This window comes from Bombina bombina, chromosome 2, assembly GCF_027579735.1.
Source record: "Bombina bombina isolate aBomBom1 chromosome 2, aBomBom1.pri, whole genome shotgun sequence".
Classification (NCBI taxonomy): Eukaryota; Metazoa; Chordata; class Amphibia; order Anura; family Bombinatoridae; genus Bombina; species Bombina bombina.
The window spans coordinates 123,193,061-123,216,747 of NC_069500.1; the positions used below are offsets into that span (position 1 = coordinate 123,193,061).

A 23,687-nucleotide genomic window follows, 5' to 3' on the forward strand; every position below is an offset into this window, starting at 1 on the left:
AGTGTGCACGTGACTGGAGCACGGAATGGCAGGAATAAGTGCTGCCATTTTGAGCTCTTGCACATGTTTATATTTCTTTTAAAACTACTGCCATGTAGAGTTGCAGATGTGCAAGCTATTTCCATGCTTCTCAATGAAGGATACTTAAAAATCAAAGAAAATTTGATAATAGAAGGAAATTGGAAAGTTGTTTAAAATTGAATGTTCTATCTGAATCATGAAATCATTTTTTTTGGATTTCATGTCCCTTTAAAAATGCAGCTTTTATATGGTTAACATAAGAATAACAAATACCTCAGAGCTATTTTGGGTATTTGAAGACTAAAAATCTCTTATAACACTCTCACCACAGCTATGTCATAAGACCGGCCACTCTTTTCAAAGGTGGCTCCCACTGGTTAGATTTCATGAAATTATAGCTGTTAAATATTCAGCACCTAACATTTGAAATAAGCAAAAATGTGCAATGTTACTAGTCTTCAGAAGCCCCTCTGTGGTTATTCAAAACAGAAGCACCTCTACCGTATTAGAACACTTTATTTTTGTTTTAAATGTCACTAAAATAATACTCTGTATAACTGCAGGATACTTTACTGCTATTATTATCATAATAGTTACGTTCTGCTTTTTTATAGAAAGGAAAACTGGATGAAGTTAATTTTATACTGGCTTCCAATAGCAATAACAAGCCACAGTTGTACAGTGATGACTGGGTTGAATTTATTGAGCTTGATCTTGATGATCTAGATGATAAAACTGAAGGCTCAGATACTGACCGCCTTCTGGGAGAGGAACATCGGAAGTCACACAGTTGCTTAGGTGTTAAGGATGATGACTCTGGGCGTGCAAGCTGTTGTGAACCAGATCTTCCAGAAACTGATTTCAGTAACAGTGACACATGTGATGGTACCTCTGATACAGGACATGGTCAAACCATAAAAGAAAACGAAGATCTTTTGTGCCTTGATGAAAAACCAAATGACGGATCGCCTACAAGTGCCAATGAGCCAGCTAAAGAAGATTTGAGCACACAGCTTGAAACCAGTAAAAAATGGCAATTGGTTGATAATAACAATGAAGCGAGCCAGCCAGCCTTGACCCAGTTAAGCAAATTAAGATCAAAGCCCAGCATGGACTTTTATACTCTTGTAACTGACATAACACCAGCAGGACGAGTTCTTCTTTCGCCGGGACAAAGAATGAAGACTGAAAATGAAGAATGCAGTCAACCTGCTGTGGCTCAGCCTGCAAACCCAATTGCTAATAGCCCTTATGTTTGTGAGTCAGCTGTGTCAGCGTTTTGTGCAATGAGCTTGCCAAGAGAGGGTGAGCCAAATATGAAGCAGAGTAGTAATGATGATAGCCACTTCACCACAGAAGGCCTTATCACCACTGCCATGAATGTACACCCTGCAGACAAAGCTTCAAGCTGTGAGATACCCGTCTCAGACTATACCTCTGTTCACATTATAAACTCTCCGCAAAACCTTGTGCTTAATGCTACTGTGATGCCAGACAAAGGGTTTCTCGCGCCATGTGGCTATATGACCCCAGATCAAGTGAACAAAGCAATGCCTTAGTCATTTCTTTTTATGTGATGGTATTTAATGGCATGGGCTTGTACGTTAAAACCAAAACAATGTATAATTGTGTTTTGTGGTTTATATTGTAAGGCTTAAGCTAATATGTTTAATGTAAGAACTTGCCAAAACGTATATCAAATCATTTCATTTATTAACAATGTCATAGAACCTTAGATTAGCTGTGACTAGTTACTGTTAAGTATTATTTTTTTTGGAAGACTATGTGTCAAATGCCTTGTTGATTTAAAACAGGGTTTACACGCTGTTAGAAATGAAAGGATTTTTGCAGGAAACACACAATGGGGCCGATTTTATTAAAGTGCGCTGTCAGCATTTATCATTGCACAAGCATTTCACTAGAAATGCTTGTGCAATGCTGCCCCCTGCACATATGTGGCCACTAGCAGGGGGTGTCAATCAACACGATCGTATCCGAACGGTCTGATTGCTGTCCGCCGCCTCAGAGGTAGCAGACCGCTGCTTCTTAACTCCTGTTTCCAGCAAGCCTGAAGGCTTGCGCGGAAACAGAGAAATTGGGGCCCATACGGGGCTTGTTAATAATTGTCTTTGAATGAAAAGGATAGAAGGGAGTTTAGCAAGAAATGTTTGATTTGAGCTATTATATTTTACTACCAATAGAATTGATATCATGATTTTACTACACTATACTGCATGCTGGGTAAGTGTAAAAATAATCTGAAGATAGAATTATTGCAGTGTTAATATATATGCTTAAGTCACTGCAGATGCCACAAATATATACAAACAATAATGAATACCTCCAATTTAATTACTGCACACTAAATACCTGCAGTATCTGCTTATGCACTCACACTTTACAGATCTCTACATTTGCATTAACTGACCTTTGAGTAAAAAGGATATAATTGAAATAATTTGAGTTTGTATATCAATAGAATGATGCATAGAATACATAGAATATCCCTATTGAAATGTTCTTTGGTCCATTTATGTTTTAACTAATATATTTTTTAAGTTAATTCATTTAATAATATTTTTCTTTCTTGAAACCATAAAGTTTTAGAGCCAACGTAAAAACGTGACAACACATTTTATTTCTGTGATTCAGACTCCATAATTAAATGAAAGGGAGCTTGAAAGGAGTTTAGGGTCTGTTTCCATCCATTAGAAGAGCTGGTTGAAGATCTTTGCATATTTTTAACATTGAAGGGTAACGATACCCAAATGTTGAACCACTTGAAAGTGATGCAGCATAGCTGTAAAAAGCTGACTAGAAAATATCACCTGAACATCTCTATGTAAAAAGAAAGATATTTTACCTCAAAAATTCCTCAGTAGCCTCATCCCATTGTAAAGGACTTCTAAGCAGCAAATCAGTATGTCTGTCCGGGACAGCTAAGGGAGTGAGCTTACGTGCACACTCATCTTATTTCCCTATTCAGTTAAAGGAAGTTTACTATGAAATCTCCTGAGAGTTAAGTCAAATCTCATGAGATCACAGTAAAAGAGTTCATGACCTCAGCACTGCTGATGCTAATTGGCTGCTGTTTATTTCTTCATTTTTTTTTTTTTTTTTACCTGCAGCTAAGCAGCAGCTGAAGTATAACTTTTTACACAGAACTTACTCCTACTCTTCCTTTTTTACATAGAGATGCTCGGGATATTTTCCTGTCATCTTTTCACAGTTATACTGCATCAGTTTCAAGTGATTTAGCATATGAGTATTATGTCCCTTGAAGGCTATTGCAATCATTACAGAGACATGAAACTATACAATTTCCTTTTGTGATTCAGATATAGTTTATAATTATAAAAAAAAGAATCTAATTTACTTATGTTATCAAATGGAAGCTCAGGAATATGGATGTCTCTGGAGCTCTATATGACAGCTGTTTTGCAACAGTGCTTTTAAAAGGGCATTAAAGGGACAGTCTACACCTGAATTTGTAATGTTTAAAAAGATAGATGATATCTTTATTAACCATTCCCCATTTTTGTACAACCAACACTGTTATATTAATATACTTTTTACCTCTTTAATTACCTTGGGGTCGATCCGATAAAAATCGTCGCCCGCAAAAGTTGGCGATGCCAATATTTGTGCGGGTTTGGTATCCTATATACGGCGTAACCTAGAAGTTATGCACGTATATTTCTGCCGTCGCCCGTAGTTTTTTGGGCCATAGGCAGGTATACCAAACCTGCGCAGTTTGGTATCCAATATACAGCGTAAGGACTTACGTGGCGAAAATGGAGAAATCTTACTCCATTTTCACCTTGCCACAAAAAGCAGCCGTAAGAAGCCTTACGCTGACTATTGGAGCCCCGTAACTCCCTAAACTGGCTGCTAAATAAACCTAACACCTAACGCATGCGCAATGTCTATCTACCTGTCAACCGCGATCCCCCGCCGCAATCCCTAATAAAGTATTTAACCCCTAAACCGCCGCCATCTACATAAACTAACCCCCCACTGTGAGCCCCTAAAACCGCCACCATCTAACTGATCTATCCCCTACTGTGAACCCCTTACACCGCCGCCATCTACCTTATCTATCCCCTAATCTGACCCCTTACACCGCTGCCACCTATATAAAAATTATTAACCCCATAATCTAATCCCCCTATACCGCCGCCAGCTATATTAAAATTATTAACCCCTAATTTAATATACCTACCCCACCGCCAGCTATATTATCTATATTAACCCTAAGTATATTATAGTTAATATAGTTATTACATTATATATATTAACTATATTAACCCTAATTATATTAGGGTTAATATAGTTAATATAGTTACTATAGTATTTATATTAACTATATTAACTCTATCTAACCCTAACACCCCTAACTAAATTCTTATTAAATAAATCTAATTCATATTATAAACTAAAATATTCCTATTTAAATCTAAATACTTACCTATAAAATAAACCCTAAGATAGCTACAATATAATTAATAATTACATTGTAGCTATGTTAGGGTTTATATTTATTTTACAGGTAAATTGTTAATTACTTTAACTAGGTATAATAGCTATTAAATAGTTATGAACTATTTAATAGCTACCTAGTTAAAATAATTACCAAATTACCTGTAAAATAAATCCTAACCTAAGTTACAAATACACCTACACTAACAATAAATTAAATAAACGACAAATATCTATCTAAAAATACAATTAAATAAACTAAACTAAATTACAAAAAAAAAAAAAACACTAAATTACAAAAAATAAAAAAAAGATTACAAGATTTTTAAGCTAATTACACCTATTCTAAGCCCCCTAATAAAATAATAAAGCCCCCCAAAATAAAAAAAATTCCCTACCCTATTCTAAATTAAAAAAAGTTCAAAGCTCTTTTACCTTACCAGCCCTTAAAAGGGCCTTTTGTGGGGGCATGCCCCAAAGAAAACTGCTCTTTTGCCTGAAAAAAAAAACACAATACCACCCCCCAACGTTACAACCCACCACCCACATACCCCTAATCTAACCCAAACCCCCCTTAAATAAACCTAACACTACCCCCCTGAAGATCTCCCTACCTTATCTTCACCACGCCAGGCAAAGAAGCCCTTTTAAGGGCTGGCAAAAGAGCTGTTACTTTGGGGCAATGCCACGCAAAAAGCCCTTTTCAGGGCTATTTGTAGGGTTAGACTTAGGTTTAGTGGTAGGGATAGTTTAGTATTTTAGGGGTTAAATAATTTAATATAGATGGCGGCGGGGTAGGGGGATTAGATTAGGGGTTAATAATTTTAAAATAGATAGCGGCGGGGTAGGGGCTCACTTTAGGGGTTAGGTAAGGTAGATGGCGGCGGTGTTAGGGGCTCACTTTAGGGGGTTATAGATTTAATATAGCTGGCGGGCTCCGGGAGTGGCGGTTTAGGGGTTAATACATATTTTATTGTTAGGATAGTGAGGGGGGATAGCGGATAGAGGGTTAGACGTGTCGGGCTATGTTAGGGAGGCATGTTAGACAGTGCGGGTGATTTAGACTTTAGTCAGGTTTTGTAGGCGCCGGCAGCTTCTAACGTGCCGTAAGTCACTGGCGATGCCAGGAATTTGTACTTGCGCAGATTTCTGGACATCGCTGGTTTATCCGACTTACGGCACGTTAGCATCTGACGGCGCCGTATATGGGATAGCTCGAGTTGCGAGCTGAAACTGCGGGCAACGCGGGTTCCCTCGCTTGCACCGCAAACTACGATCTATATCGGATCGCACCCCTTGTATCTAAGTCTCTGCACACTGCCCCTAATCTATGTTCTTTTGACAGACTTGCATTTTAGCCAATCAATGCTGACTCCTAGGTAACTCAACGTGCGTGAGCACAATGTTATGTATATGGCTCACGTGAACTAATGCCCTATAGATGTCAAATGCATTGAAATAAGTCGGCCTTTAAGGGCTTAGAAATTAACATATAAGCTTACTTAAGTTTAACTTTCAACTAAGAATACAAAGAAAACAAAGCAAAATTGATGATAAAAGAAAATTTGAAAGTTGTTTAAAATTGCATGCCCTTTCTGAACCATGAAAGTTTAATTTTGACATGACTGTCCCTTTAATAAGTATTTTAACTATGTATTTACTGTAAATATTTCACATTCCAATGTTTTGTACATAGCAGAATATTTTCTCTGTGTTTATATATAGATATTCCTATATATGTATTTGTATATATCTATACCTTTATATAAGCATATATATATATATATATATAGTACCAAAATACCATCAGATATATGTAGAAATATTTATTTGTGAATAAATAGAACATATACTTGTATGTGAAAAACATTGGGATGTGAAATATTCATATTGTCATGAGTTAGCGCACATGAGAATATCCAATCGGGTTTGCGCACGAGTAGGATACGTGCACACAATATTCTAAGTTCTTACTTACTAAACTCAAGCATTAATTAGCGATCCACTTGTAATCTCGCCCTTAGTGTTTAATGTGTCTTAAAAATGTTATACACTCGAGTTACAAAATTAGATGCCATGTTTTTCTTTTTTGCTTTAATGTAGGTGTGTAGAAACCTACATAAACAATCCCTCAAAAAGCCTGAGAAAAATATTGTATAGTTTTTTTCATGTTTACCCAATCTGGGTGTTAGAAATCAGATTTTTCTGTTACATTTTGACACATAATTCAGGTGTCTTAAATTATTATGACAGCCTTCTAATGGATTGGATTGCCTTAGAAAAGGAAGTAAAAGGAACATAAAGGTGCGATAATAAAATGTGTTGGAGCATTTGGTTATTGCACTGTTTCTTGAACTGAGAAGTTTAGTTGTACATAGTTGAGAAACTGCATTGTACTTTCATAATTTATTTTTCCTGCTTCTCATGTAATTTAGCTCTTAAAGTTGCTGTGGTTCCCTCTTCCAGAAAAACTGAAGTGCATTTTATGGAATGCAGAACCCTCACTTTTGTAAATGTAGTTGATAAATGATGGTGCCTAAATACATTTTTTACATTAAGTCGGCCCTGGACTACTAGTCAGAAGATGAGCATAGCCACTGTGCCGCTCTGGGATGGCATATGTGCATAGCCATATGATGTTTACTTTAACTATGTATTTAATTCCCTTTTGCAGAGGTAAAACACATAGCTCTGTATAAGTAATATGCCAATGATCAAATGCTGTAGCACCATTAAGCATCTTATTATTGCTCCTTTATGTACTTTTAAATATTTCATGCCGCAAACTAATGTAATGGAGCAGAAGTTAGGAAAATGCATTTAATAAAGTCAGTGTCTGGTTTTCAGACTCTGTTTATTTGTTAACATTCAATGATGATTTCATTTATTAGGAAGAAAAACGTTTAAAAAGTATTGGTAAACCTTGCTGGGTATAGTCAGAAAAAGAAAATCTTTATAATATATCGCATGTATAATGTGTATTGGGTAGTAATCTTGTTGAGTCAGACCCTAAATACCTTTGATCAAATCATATCTATAAAATATGTGGGTTACAAAGGCACTTTTTAAAATAACAAATGTTTTCATTTGTTTTATTTTTAAATAATTTGTGATAAAAATTAAATATCTATGATTCACAGTTTGCTCACCTTTACATTAAAATATTTATGAATTAACAGTTTTCAATAGGGAAATTAAAATAAAATATATAATTTTATGTATCTTTTGCCCATCATATATAAAAATGAAACTTCAAACAAAAGAGCTCATTTATTATGAAATATATAATATCATAATTTGAAGAGGATTGTATAGACTGGGCACAGCGCCAAATAATTATTTTTGATACAGTATATTTGATAATAACTACATTTAACATTTGAAAAGTTTTCATCTCAATTTTAGAGACTGTGATAAAATAGGCCTTGTTTTTTTGTGTTTTTTTTTTTGTATATGAATAATTACATTATATTGGATATGCAGAATATGTGTATTTTTAAAGAAGCATTTACGCAGGGAAAAACAATAGTAAAAGTGTTATTAAGCTCTATGTTTTTTACAGATTAAAATAAATATAAGGCGCTTTACCTTTCCTGCTAGTTTAGGGATGGTTTTTAAAATGTGATTTTGAAGAAATGTATAATCTAGATGCTGTCTACACTTGCATTTTTATTTTAGGTTAATACTATGGCACAAACAAATACGTATACACTATAATAGCGGATATTCCATACAATGTGGACATGCCATCTAATATTTAGAGATTAGTATACAATTCTTGCCTGTTAGGTAATAATAATGGTAAATAGCTATTAACTTGCTGCTAATTTGTGTCTTACAACTATATCATTATGTATTAGACAGGCTGGACACTAACGGGTCTATTCAAAAGAAGTTTCATCCCAATTATTTCATATTTTTGTGACATTTTACAGGTTAAAAATGTTTAATAGAACAAATATAACATTTTTAAACTGTGATATTTCAGAATGTTTACTTGTATCATTTGAATATAAAATGTATTATTTGATTTAATATCAGCATTAGCATTCAGATGTTAGTTTTGATAGTTAAATTATTCTTCTTTTCAGCTCATAAACACTATTAAAGTAAAGTAAAACAACAAATTACAGAAACCATTGCATTTTTTTTTAAATTTCTAAACACCTCTAAAATATTGTGACCCATTTATTAGACTAAAATAAAACAAAACAATGTTAGATTAACTAATTTTCAGTGTATTAAAGGAACAGTAAATACCTTAAAATTTGTATATAAAATAGTTTGTTATGTATAATGAAAAAGCTCTGCAATATATTTTCATTATTTATTTTATTCCTTTTTCATTTAGCCATGAAAATGGAGCATGTTCTAATTCTTAGAACTTGAAATGCACCCTGCTGACTTCTCAAGGCTAACCCTGCTACATATATGTTCCTAATTGGCTTTATCAGTTAACAACTACAAAACAATGCATTTTATACTAACTTTATAGCAGTGGCTTGCCTTGATTTCTGTTGACTAAAGCCCAGATTGTCTCTTCCAAATAAGGAAAATGCTGGGTAACTATTGAAAAATAATTGCAGTAAAAAGGATGTTAATTTGTTTTAAAAATGTTTAGACTTGGCTGATATCTTATTCCATACCAACACAGCAGACATGTCTTTTATTTACAAGGTGTTTACTGTCCCTTTAACTTAAACGGACATGGTACTCTATATTTTTATCATGGGCATATAAAGGGGCAGTAAGCGTAAAAATTAATGTTACATAATTCTGCACTATTATATATACAAACAGGTATTTTTTTATTAGATTTTTATGAATTTAAACAGCTGCAATTCCACATTTTTCATTATTTTTTAATGTTAATTTGATTCTGCTCCTAAAGCATTATATCTGTTTAATTTTCCTTTTAAAACAAACACCTAATAAATCTCATATAACTTATAAAAAGCAAAAAAATATTTATATTTAAATAATAAAAAGCACCCACACTTTAGTTTAATTATTAGCCAAATATATTGCCCAGAATGTAATTTATTGTGAATTGTTTTATATTTTTATTTTATTTTTTTTAATTTTAAAGATAGATATAATTTGCTTTATTGAAATGCAACATAAAAAAAGAATAAGAAAAAAAAATTAATTTGTATTTAATATTGCATTATAACCCATTGTGCCTAAATATAATTATACTGGTTCTAAAATATATTATTACTAAAACAAACATTTTAATGTTTAGATAAAATGAGGATTTCTATTGAATAGACCCACAGAGAAATTATATGTTTTATATAAAAGAAAAGACTTAAATGCTATTATCTAAGAAAGTTTTATAGCCAAAAATAGATAAATACCTCAATCAATTTCAGAATGTCAGTTTGGTACTTTTCTGGTTAATGAAGCCATTTTAAGCCGTTATGATGTGTCTTTCAAAATATATTTAACTTTCATTACAGTTATGTCTGTGTTATTTCTTTTTTCTTTTAAACTTAAATAAATTTATTTTCTTGGAATTATGTTTATTGTGTATCTTTTTTATTAATTGCAGTCAATTCGCATTACTAATGTTAAATGCCTGTATAGCAATATATATAAAAAAACATTTATAGCAGGAAAGTTATTACATTTTTTATTATATCATAATTTTTTAACATTACTTGCTTTTATTCTATTATGGTACTGACTGTATTGTATACCTAGATTTTTGTTCACTTACAATAAAAGAACATAAATTAATTTCAGACTGCTCTACCCCATGGTACAGAGTGGTTAGGGAGTCTATAATGTATTCTACTATTGTTGAATAAGCTTTTTTAGTAAGGCCTATAAGGAAAACTGTTATTGTTTCAATGGTGATAACAGGAACATTGAAAAAAATTAAAATGCTATATAGTGGGATGTTGCCTGTCATAAAATTGTTCCTTATGAAGTGCATTTCCTCACAAATCTCCAAATACACCAGAACTACCTTTTTTTTTATTGAGAGACAATGTTGAAAGGTTACAGGTACATACAGGCATAGTAGCTTACATATAATTCAAACTACAGATTATAAAAATAGCATCCGACCACCAATGGTAAAATAAATTTACAAGTCAATATAAACATATAAAATGCCATTATAGATCTTGGTCAATTGAACCATAAAATTGAAGTATAACCTGCATATCAAAGATCTGCAGGTTGCCCAATCAGAACCTGAACTACAGAAACAAATAATTGAAAAAAATACCTAAACAATCATCTGGGGTTACAGAAAAGCTATGTAAACGATAATCAGCAGAAGAGATTACACAACCAGAAGGAGTATATAGAGAAAGATAAGATAAAATATCTAATGTCCCTTCAAGCTCGGCCCATGTGTATGGGTAGTAGTTTTAAATAGCCACTTTACAGTACACTTTTCCTTTAATAAAAAAATTGTGTGCTGGGGCGGAGCTTGGCCACGCTGGCGGATGACTGCGACTTAGAAAATCTCTCTATCCCCACGGCAATGTAACGCCAATAATAGGCATAATCCCCCTCCTCTCTCCTCGTAAATTAGCTTAAACACACCTGGGGAGCTGACCCATCATCATTGAGCCCTAAGAAACCCTGCGCCCATACCCCTGTGTAGACCTGAAGACTGCACACAGCTGCAATGTGAGTCAACCACCTGTAAAAAGTACGATAACTGTGATATCACAGTGCTCTTAGTTACCCCAATAGCAGCAACACTCAACGGATATCATGAGGGAGGTTGCAAACCCTAACACACATCAGGCAAAGAGGCCTACAGCAACCACTAAAGGTACTCTTTTTCTTTCTTTTCTACCACCGCACCACACAAGGCCTATATACCCCTCTGCAGAATACAGACACCCTAAGGCCTCGCTGCCAGGATATATAAAGGCATAAATCCTCAGCTAAGTGCAGTCCTGCACACCCACACATCCCTGGAGATTGCTATTAGACACTGAAGTAATACACAGGTAGCAGGTGTGCTACACATCCTGGTATACAGTATTAAACCTCCTGCTGCAAATTGCACAAACACAGCGAACAAATAATTACACCTCATAATAAATTAATCTTCTGTCCTGCATTGCAGTCTACAGGGGCAAGCAAAGTTACTTTATAGGCTCTACATATACACATGTAAGATTGTAAATTATCAGAGAGTGTCAGACAATTATTCTGTGTTGAGCCAGTCATGAGGGAATCACGCACGTGTGTACTATCCACTCCATGCTGAAGCTTCTAAGCACCTATCCTTTTTAAACACAGGGAACTTAGAGATAACGCCCAACTGAGCTGTGAGAACACCTTTGATAACCACTGAGTCACCATAACCCAAATTTTTACTTCAACCTGGACACTATAAATAAGACAGAGCAGACAGACCACCAGTGAAAAACCTATATATCACAATTTGAATGTGAGGTGCCTAACAGTGTAATGTCTAACAAAAAGCAAGATTGAAAATAATTCTACCTCTCACTTATTAAATCAATACCTAAGGCAGAATAGCTCACCTCAAACGTTAACAAATTAAAAGATGTCTACTCGCCAACAGAATTATGCACCTCAGGTTCAACACCCAGATCAGCATCAGTCACCTTACATAACCAAGGAAGACTTACAACACCTTTCATCAAAAAATGACATTAAAAATGTCCTGCTTGGGGGGCGCGTCCAAGCAACGGTCATGATCGGTCGCAGATCCAGAGGCTCCTAACAAAATCTTGACTAAAGTCGGATTATCTACACTTCATACAGTCTTCAATATTGAATAATAAGTAGATCTACCTTGCTAACTTTCCAGATGTCGATCTGAGACAACTTTATGGAGTTTGCACAATCTAGAGCTCTAATAATCAGACTGTATAGGAAACCAGAAGGAGGCCTTACTAAACCACATACTGTGACCCACAAAAAGGGGGTGTGGAGTGAAGTTTAGATCAGACTCAACTTGCTTCCCCAAGTCTGATATGCTCCCAGTATCAGATGTGTGAAAGTGTGCAAGGTGGGGGTGGGGAGCACTCAAAAAGAGCTGTGAGTTGGACTGTGATTCTATTAACTATTCCATAAATTCCTTAAAATCTTCTCACGAGAATCGTAAATTAATGTGCCTGTGTTTTGCTACAAAGTGTTTACTTCGTGTTACACTACCGGTGAAAAAATTGTGTTAGTGATTAGGGGAATAATCACTAACACAATTTTTTCACCGGTAGTGTAACACGCGCTCCCCACCCCCACCTTGCACACATACTGTGACCCCCCTCCGGTTCCCCGGTTAAAACAGGATCATCTCACTGCTGATCGATAATGGAGGAGCATTACGCAACTATCCGCACCCTATTAGTAGAACTTGAAGATAAGGCTGAGAGGGGATACCCAACTACAGCATCTTCAAACTCACTGGTTACAGATTTGAGCTCAGACCTTATCTGGAGACTTCACATTAACCCTGGACATACCCAAGCCGAAGGATTGTTAACACCAAAGTAGAAATAGTAACTTAGGTTGATCTGTCTACTCTTACTGCCACAATGGCTCCCAGCGTGAATTACATGCCCATCCTCAAACACGAGGCCCCTGACATCGGGTGTGCGGCCGACTCCAGCGGCTGGGTCTCAAAGAGTTTTTATGGTCCCCATCCACATGGGAGATATATTTTACAGGAACTGGGATAATGGTGGCTCCAAGATGCATGGGAATTCTCTTTTACCTTGCCGAGCAGGCTCATCTCATTACAGACCTGGAAAGTATTAGATACTAGTCAAGATATAATAGGTACGATTTGTGCCGGAGTAGCCTGAGAGAATGTTCTTGGTCGTAGCAATAAACAGGGCTGAAGTATAATGTTCACATTTTTGCTAATGTCCAGGGGAACTGCTTTGATTATTTGAATGGTCGAAGACAAGTTATGTACACTATTAGCCCCTAATATACTCTTGTTGGTATTTTATTAGTTTATATTCTCCCCTCTTAGTGTCAATTAATAGTGTATTCCTAATATGTAAGTTAGTTTTGGGTAATTTTAGTAACTAGGTGGATAATTCATGTATTTCAGTGATCTGGTATAGTTAATGTACACCAAGATATCACTCACATTTTATGTTGTTCAGTCTAATTGTTAACTGAAACTATACAGCAGAGCTATAATCTCCTTCTGAAACTGATATGTGCACATCTCTACCATACAGTGTTAAATGCCTATGTCTCTCCAGTAGATTTATTTGGTCACAGTATACAGCATGACTACCTTATATATAGATTTGACCTCTAATATACCTGCATATATGCGAAGGTTCATTTTATTTAGTTCACTTGACTTATATTGGCATATAGATGTATTTCTTGCATGGTCAAATATGGTTAATTATATAGCATAGTCATACCTTCCTACCACAACAGGTATTTACATATTTTATCTATTATACCATGTTAAATACCTATCGGCTAGATCACGAGTCTTGCGTTAGCCTTAAAAAGCAGCGTTTAGAGGTCCCAACGCTGCTTTTTAATTTAACGCCCGCTGGTATTACGAGTCTGGCAGGTACAGGTGTACCGCTCACTTTTCTTCCGCGACTCGAGGCTTCCGCAAATCCCCTTATGTCAATTGAATATCCTATCTTTTTAATGGGATTTGCCGAACGCTGGTATTACGAATCTTGGAAGAAGTGAGCGGTACAGCCTCTCCTGGCAAGACTCCTACCGCATTTGAAAGTCAGTAGTTAAGAGTTTTATGGGCTAACGCCGGAACAGTGCTAAAAAGTACACTAACACCCATAAACTACCTATTAACCCCTAAACCGAGGCCCCCCACATCACAAACACTAAAATAAAAATTTTTAACCCCTAATCTGCTGACCGGACATCGCCGCCACCTACATTATACCTATGAACCCCTAATCTGCTACCCCTAACATCGCCACCACCTACATTATATTTATTAACCCCTAATCGGCTGCCCCCAACATCGCCTCTACCTACCTACAATTATTAACCCCTAATCTGCCGACCGGACATTGCCGCCACTTTAATAAATGTATTAACCCCTAAACCGCCGCACTCCTGCCTCGCAAACACTAGTTAAATTTTATTAACCGCTAATCTGCCCCCCCCCAATGTCACTGACACCTACCTACATTTATTAACCCCTAATCTTCTGACCCCAACGTCGCTGCTACTATAATAAATTTATTTACCCCTAAACCTAAGTCTAACCCTAAGTCTAACCCCCCTAACTTAAATATAATTTAAATTAAACTAAATAAATTTAACATAATTAAATAAATTAATCCTATTTAAAACTAAATACTTACCGATAAAATAAACCCTAAGATAGCTACAATATAACTAAGAGTTACATTGTAGATAGCTTAGGGTTTATATTTATTTTACAGGCAAGTTTGTATTTATTTTAACTAGGTACAATAGTAATGAGGAGTTATCAGTATTACACAAAGGTTTATCCTTCAGTCCCTCAAAAAGCCACAATTTATTTGATTTATTTGTAGACCTAAATAGATTTGTTCGTAAATTATCACTGCAGAAATACTTTTGTCAAAAAAAGTGGGGAAGGATACTAACAATTTTATCTTGACAGAACATATGGATGGTAGAAAGAAGTCTGAGGATGTCATATGTTTAGACACACAGGATTTATGTGATCAATCATTTATATAATGATTATATACACACAGATTTACATTTGCCCTCCAACTTTAATCCCCCTACGAATTCTCCTAGTATACAGCTATATCAGAATTTGGTCCTAGAAGAATTCACTAAAATACAGATCTTTGATATAAATAATTCTAATCTTAACCATTTTGAAAGAAATGCCTTAAACAAACGTATGTCTTATAAAGATATTGTGATCAGGCAAGCTGATAAAGGCGGAGGGGTGGTCTTACAAAATATACCAGACTATATTAGAGATGCAAATAAAATCCTAAAAGATAAGAACTATTATAATAAATTAACCTTTAACCCGACTATGGACTATATTAAAAAATTGATTCTACTTATTGATAGGGCTCTATTAGAAGGAATTATTACAAAGAAAGAACAAGACTTTTTATTACCACATAAACCAAATATAGCACATTATTATCATCTTCCAAAGATTCATAAGTCCCTTATAGATCCACCGGGAAGACTGATAATTGCAGGAATAGGAAATTTGACTTGCAATTTATCACAATATATTGACCAGTTCTTAAAGAAAAAGGTCATTATGTTACAATCATATTTAAGGGATACTACAGATCTCATAGAAAAACTATATGCAGTGGAGAAAGGAAAGAGATCTGTTATGGATAACATACGATGTATCCTCTTTATATTCCAGCATTTAACATGGTTTAGGTATTAATGCAGTGAGATACTATCTAGATCAATATCCTTACCTCCCTAACAAGCAAAAAGACTTTTTGACTAAGTCTATTCACTTTGTGTTACAGCACAATTATTTTGTTTATCAAGAGGAATATTTTTTACAAGTTAAAGGGACAGCCATGGGCACCAGGTTTGCCCCAAGTTTTGCCAACCTTTTTATGTGTTTTCTTGAGGAGAAATATATCTTTTCCTCAAAATTTGGAGTGAGCCTGGTGTTCTATGGACGCTACATCGACGACTTGATCTTCATTTTGGAAGGGGGCACTATGAGAGCTAATAAATTCATTGAACACCTAAACCAGAACGATCTGGGTATCAATTTTATCTCTAAGATCGATCATGAGAGTATTGAGTTCTTAAATCTTATACTCTATTGGGATAGTGAAGGTAGAGTAGCTACTAAGACGTTCTTTAAAGAGGTTGACACCAATAGTTATTTATTATACAGAAGAAATCATCATTTACCATGGAAATGGAATATACCGTTTAACCAATTTTGTAGAATAAGGAGGAATTGTTCGGACATTAGGGAGTTTGAAAAACAGGCCCTGATCTTAAAATATAGATCCATGGAATGGGGATACCCAGAAGAGTTGATTATCCAAGGATATAAAAAGGCAAAAATGAAAGATAGGAGTGATCTTTTGACCATAAAGAATCAGTTGAAAAACATTAATACCAATAACATCATAAATAAATTAAACACTAATGAATCCAATATGAGAAAAATAGAGGCCAAGAGTAAAAAAGCTAAAAGAAATGCTATACGCTTTATTACTGGTTATAATAAAAATTATCGAATAATTGAAGGGATTCTAAAGAAGTACTGGTTTATTTTAAAAGGTGACTCAATTTTAAAAGATCCAATAGGTAATGGTCCACAATGTACCTTTAGAAGAGCACCCACACTTAAGAATAAGCTGGCTCCCAGTAAAATTTTAACAAAAAAGGATAATGCTAGACAGATAAGAACAAGGTTTCAAACTGATTTGAATAATAAAACTACAGAGGCTAACACTAGTTTTAAATTGAAACCATTTGGGACATGTAAACGTGGTAAGAAACCTTGCGGGATGTGTAACTACGTTCCAGGAAAAATCAATTAATTTACCTCCCACTCTACTAGTGAAACATTTATGATTAACACACACTTTACATGTGACTCTATTTTTGTAATATATCTTACTAAAAAGGAGAGAGAAAAATATTAGAGAATACAATAATCCTCTAAAAAAGAAAGGGAATAAAAACGGCACACATATGAGGTGAATTCAACAATTTATTAAACTCATATAGCATTTACAAAAGAAGTTTGCCCAAACATGCCCTGCCATCTCAAAAATAGAGCAGAAACATGCAACCACACCACTATATACAAATTAAAACCAGAACTACATCTCATATCAATATAATACAAGCCTGTATCATTAAATCACACAATTAGTACCATTTCCTGTATCAGATAGCTATAAAATCCAAAACAGGTAGAGCTCTAATATTTCACTTATACATGCAGAGGTAAAGTAACACCACAGAGCTGCATAAATATGTGATATATATATATATATATATATATATATTTATATATATATATATATATATATATATATATATATATATTTATATATATATATATATATAAATATATATTCTATATCAGTTGCATATAGCAAAGTACAGGTAATAAAACATCAAATGAATTGTATCTAGCATCACAGGCATACATAGCCTTGCTTGAACAAATGGCAGGATATAATACAGATGAAATAATCCTCTTATGATTCCAATTTATAATAACCTGCGATCACAGAGTAAATGTATACAGTTTGGAACAAGACAGAGAAACATGTACATATACATGAGTAAGCAAGCAAATATAAAGTTCATGCAATGCTAACAAAAGTTCATTGACCTTCTCCCTATGATGAATGTAGAAATGGGAGGGGTCAGCCTCCAAAAATAACCTGATTGGACAGGCCGTGCTGTTAGCAAGACAAAGCAATCTTCATACTGAATACAATGTATCCGTTTGAATCAAAAGATATACCTTTAAGCAAATGATTGCAACTTTAGGCGTGTGTGGGATACATATCTGATCTTAACATAGATGTACCAAGCAGGCCATTCTGCTACATCATGTGTTCACACAGATAATAAACAACGCCTCACACTGGATATTTTGTTTGCAAATGCAGAAATCTTCGTAATGGATATTATATACCCGTTCTTACCAAAAGATGTACCTTAGGCAGCAAATTGCATAGTGAGCATATACAAAGTATACAGGTGATCTTACCACAGATGTACCAAACTTTATATAGCAAGCTATCAGTACCACTCCACTTTATATTCACAAAGGTAGTGAGCCACGCCTCACACTTAGTACTTTGTATGCTTTCTTACCAAGATGTACCAATAACGTGCTATGAGAGCAATAATCCACATCAAAGATTGTATTTTTGTGCATGCATAGGTTATAGCATAGATCTTACCATAGATGTACCATTAGTCCTATGTCATGCAGTCCATTCTGTTCCAAAATTGCCATACAGAAGGAAGGTTACAGCATTCACCACGCTGAGCTCAGTGCATCTGGTCTCTCCACAGGTGCATCCAATCAGCAGGATAACACCTCTAGACCTGCAAATAACAAACTGTGCAATCTTACCACAGATGTACCATTTGGAGCACAGCAGTGTATCAGCTTTGTTAACTTAATGCAGAGTTGCTCACACTGTTACAAACCAAACCAAACCAAAATCAGGGCATCCTGATCAGATGCCCTGATGAGCCCCTGAAACACGTTACTGTGGGGTTGAAACGTGCTTTGGCACTTGTGTGTGTTTTATCATGAAGAAGAGTCGACTATACTTCATGATATTCTATGTGTGAACTACTCTCATTTTTTACTACCTGTTATCATTGGTTTGTAACAGTGTGAGCAACTCTGCATTAAGTTAACAAAGCTGATACACTGCTGTGCTCCAAATGGTACATCTGTGGAAGATTGCACAGTTTGTGATTTGCAGGTCTAGAGGTGTTATCCTGCTGATTGGATGCACCTGTGGAGAGTAGTGTCGCGAACCTAAAATTCAATAGGCAGGCGAACTTTAAAACCTACAAGGACTCTTTCTGGCCACAATAGTGATGGAAAAGTTGTTTCAAGGGTACTAACACCTGGACTGTGGCATGCTGGAGGGGGATCCCTTGCAAAACTCACATGGAAAATTACATAGTTTATGCAGAGTCTGCTTTTAACCCATAATGGGCCTAAATCAACTAACATTCCCAAATTGTTTGCAATAACGTGCTTTAAAACTTCAGTTATGATGTCGTATCTATCAGGTAGTGTAAGGGTTACGGCCGCATCACAGTGGCAGAGCAAACTCCAAAGGTTACGCACCGCAATCAACCGCAAACAGTCCACTTGCACAACCACGAGATAGATAGATTTGATAGATAGATACATAGATAACATAGCTCAATCGATGCAATATACATATGATCGATACACTGTACATAGCTCAATAGATGCAATATACATTCGATCGATACGAATTACATCGATCAATAGATGCAATATACATTTGATAGATAAGAATGTTATTGAATCAAAGATGCAATATACATTTTATAGATATGAATGACATCAACCAAAATATGTAATATACATTTTATAGATACAAATTACATTACAGAGTATAACAATAAGACATGTGGTCTGTGACCCGTGGTGTGTTAAGTAGTAATATTCTTAACATTTTACTACAACCTGTTACTCCCCCTATCAGATGAGGTCTATATGGCCTTCATTTGTGGAACCGGGAGATGGAAGAAGATGATTGTTCTGTCCTCCTACTTCAAATTTGTCAGAAACACAAGTGGCTGTCTCAAAAAATCCCGGACAGATGATAGATTGATAGATAGGATAGATAGATATACATAGATTGATAGTTAGATAGAATCGATAGAAGAGAAATAGATAGATTTGTTAGATATATAATTACCCTGATAAAGTCTAATAATTAAACATGCGTTCTTGGACCCAACTAGGTTGTGTTAAGTAGTACTATTCTTCGCACTTTCAGCCCTGTAACTCCCCCTATTGATGGAGGTCTATATGGCGGTTATGATTACCCTGACAAAGTATAACAACAAGACACGCGGTCTGGGACTCATGGTAATTTTGTTGTGTTAAGTAAAACTTTTCTTATCACTTGAATCCCTCTTACCCCCCACCCCCTTTTGTTGGAGCTCTATATGGCCTGCATGATTAGCCTGACAAAGTATAATAAGAAAACATCTGGTCTTGGACCCATGGTAATTAGGTTGTGTTTAAGTAGTACTATTCTTATAACTGTAATCCCTGTTACTCCCCCTATCAAGGGAGGTCTATATGGCCTGCATGATTACCCTGACAAAGTATAACATCAAGACACACGGTGTAACTAGCTTGTGTTAATTAGTAATTTTCTTAGCACTTTAATCCCTGTTACCCCCCCTATCGGGGGTGTTCTATATGGCCTGCCTGATTACCGTGAAAAAATATAATAATAAGACATGCGGTCTGGTATCCATTTTAACTAGGTTGTGTTTTAAGTACTAAAATTCTTAGCATTTTAATCTCTGTAACCCCCCCTATTTGGTGAGGTCTATACGGCCTGGATGATTACCCATACAAAATATAATAATAAGACATCTGCTCTTGGTCTGCGACCCATGGTAACTAGGTTGTGTTATTTAGTAATGTCCTTAGCATTTTAATAGCTGTTACTCATACTCACCCTATCGGCGGAGGTCTATATGGCCTGCATGATTACCCTTACAAAATGTAATAACCAAACATATGCTCTGGGACCCATGGTAAGTAGGTTGTGTTAAGTAGTACTGTTCTTTGCAGTTTAATACCTGTTACAACACCAAATGGTGGCAGGTCTATCTGGCCTTCATGATTAGCTGCACCCAAACCCAAAAAAAGCCGAGTGGTCTTAGACTAACACCCATGGCTAACTCGGTTGTTTCAATTAGTACTATTCTTAGCACTTTCATCCCTGTTACGGGTGGTCTACATGGCCATCATGATTAGCCGAACAAAATACTACAATCCAACCTTTGCTCAGTCTTCATAGGCCCTTCATTGGCTGTATTTTGATAGTACAGTTCTTATTATTTTTATAGCTGATACAACACCGAATGGTGGCAGCTCTGTATGGCCTGCATGATTAGCCGCACCCAAAACAAAAATAAAGCCAAGCGGTCTTGGATTAACACGCATGGCTAACTCGGTTGTTTCAAGTAGTACTATTCTTAGCACTTTCATCTCATCCCTGTTACTTCCAGGACTCTCGGTGGTGGTCTACATGGCCATCATGCTTAGCCTAACCAAATACTACAATCCAACCTTGGCTCAGTCTTCATAAGGCCCTTCATTGGCTGTATTTTGGTAGTACTGTTCTTATTAGTTTAATACCTGATACAACACCGAATGGTGGCAGCTCTATATGGCCTGCATGATTAGCCGAACCCAAAGCCAAAAAAAAACCAAGCGGTCTTGCACTAACACCCATGGCTAACTCTGTTGTTTCAAGTTGTACTATTCTTAGCACTTTCATCTCATCCCTGTTACTTCCAGGACTCTCGGTGGTGGTCTACATGGCCATCATGATTACCCTCACCAAAATATAACAACAATACGTGCGTGCAGGGAACCATGGTAAGGTTACTTCCTTTCACAAAATCGAGTATAACAGTTGCAGGCAGAGGTTCTGACCCTGCATTATGGCTGCACCTCTCCCTAAAAGAGGCATGCATTACAGAGTCTGTGGGCATGTATGCAAAGAGCTGGCCTGCCTAAAAAGAGGAGCAAGGCTGTACAGGTTGTTCTCCTTCAGCCGTTTTATACGCTGTCCCACGGCCACGACCCTCAACAACCACAACAGAATGAAACACCACATATGCCATCCTTTTGAACAACAGAGTACAGGTATGGCATTGATTTTAGTTACACGGCGATATTTATTATGAACCATGAAATTGAAAACAAAAACATGATTGGACACCCAGTACAGTACAGGTCGTTCTCCTTCGGCCTTTTTAGAATAGTGTTCCGGACCCCCAACAAAAACAACAGCAGGAAAGAGGTCATATGGCATCCTTTTGAACAATAGATGACAGGTAAGGCATAGATTTTAGAAAGCCATAGATAATTTTTTTGCATTTGTGAAATAAAAAAAAATATTGATTGGACACCCAGCACACTTCTTTATCCTTAGGCCTTTTTATAAGAGGCTCCCGGAGCCTCAACAGAAACAACAGCATGAAAGAAGACATATGGCATCCTTGTGAACAATTGATTACAGTTAAGGCATTGATTTTAGAATCCCAGAGATAATTTATATGACCCGGGAAATAGAAAAAAACATTGATTGGACACCCAGTACACTTCTTTATCCTTAGGCCTTATTATAAGAGGCTCCCGGAGCCTCAACAGAAAAAACATCATGAAAGAGGACATATGGCATCCTTTTGAATTATAGATTACAGGAAAGGCATTGATTTTAGAAACCCAGAGATCATTAGTTGCAACTGGGGAAATAGAAAAAAACATTGATTAGACACCCAGTACACTTATTTATCCTTAGGCCTTTTTATAAGAGGGTCCCGGAGCCTCAACCGAAAAAACATAATGAAAGAGGACATATGGCATCCTTTTGAATAATAGATTACAGGAAAGGCATTGATTTTAGAATCCCAGAGATCATTTATATGACCCGGGAAATAGAAAAAAACATTGATTGGACACCCAGTACACTACTTTATCCTTAGCCTCAACAGAAAAAAACATCATGAAAGAGGACATATGGTATCCTTTTGAATAACAGATTACAGGAAAGGCATAGATTTTAGAAACCCAGAGATCATTCTTTGCAGCCGTGAAATAGAATAGAATATTGATTAGACACCCAGTACACTTATTTATCCTTAGGCCTTTTTACAAGAGAGTCCCGGAGCCTCAACAGAAAAAACATCATGAAAGAGGACATATGGCATCCTTTTGAATAATAGATTACAGGAAAGGCATAGATTTTAGAAACCCAGAGATCATTAGTTGCAACCGGGAAATAGAAAAAACATTGATTAGACATCCAGTACACTTATTTATCCTTAGGCCTTTTTAATAAGAGGGTCCCGGAGCCTCAACCGAAACAACAGCATGAAAGAGGACATATGGCATCCTTTTGAATAATAGATTACAGGAAAGGCATTGATTTTAGAATCCCAGAGATCATTTATATGACCCGGGAAATAGAAAAAAACATTGATTGGACACCCAGCACACTTCTTTATCCTTAGGCCTTTTTATAAGAGGGTCCCAGAGCCTCAACCGAAACAACAGCATGAAAGAGGACATATGGCATCCTTTTGAATAATATATTACAGGAAAGGCATTGATTTTAGAAACACAGAGATAATTAGTTGCAACCGGGAAATCTAAAAAAACATTGAATAGACACCCAGTACACTTCTTTATCCATAGGCCTTTTTAGCAGAGGCTCCAGGACCCTCAACAAAAACAAGAGCAGGGAGTTGGGCATAGGAGTACAAGGGAGTGTGACAATAATAATGTGAAGGGGAAGATTGCAGAGTTGTGGAATTTTAATTTTGTTATTGGGGAAAGTACTTGCAATGACCTTGCTCTGGTGAATCCATATCGCAAATGTCTTTTTTAAGGCACTGTTTGTCTATTTTTTGAATATCAGCATTTTGTAAATGAAGCGCAACTTAAGGCTGGT

The 23,687-nt window shown here is 35.9% G+C and overlaps 1 protein-coding gene across 3 annotated transcripts in view; it reads left to right on the top strand.

Moving 5' to 3' along the window:
* GHR (growth hormone receptor) overlaps positions 1–10,019 on the top strand; it is a 691,384-nt gene extending 681,365 nt beyond the window's left edge. For all 3 annotated transcript variants that reach the window (XM_053701248.1, XM_053701249.1, XM_053701250.1), the window contains one exon: positions 636–10,019. In XM_053701248.1, the coding sequence (XP_053557223.1) occupies positions 636–1,580 (945 nt within the window). In that variant the 3' untranslated portion in view covers positions 1,581–10,019. The remainder of the gene's footprint in view (positions 1–635) is intronic.
* Positions 10,020–23,687: the final 13,668 nt, after the last annotated feature.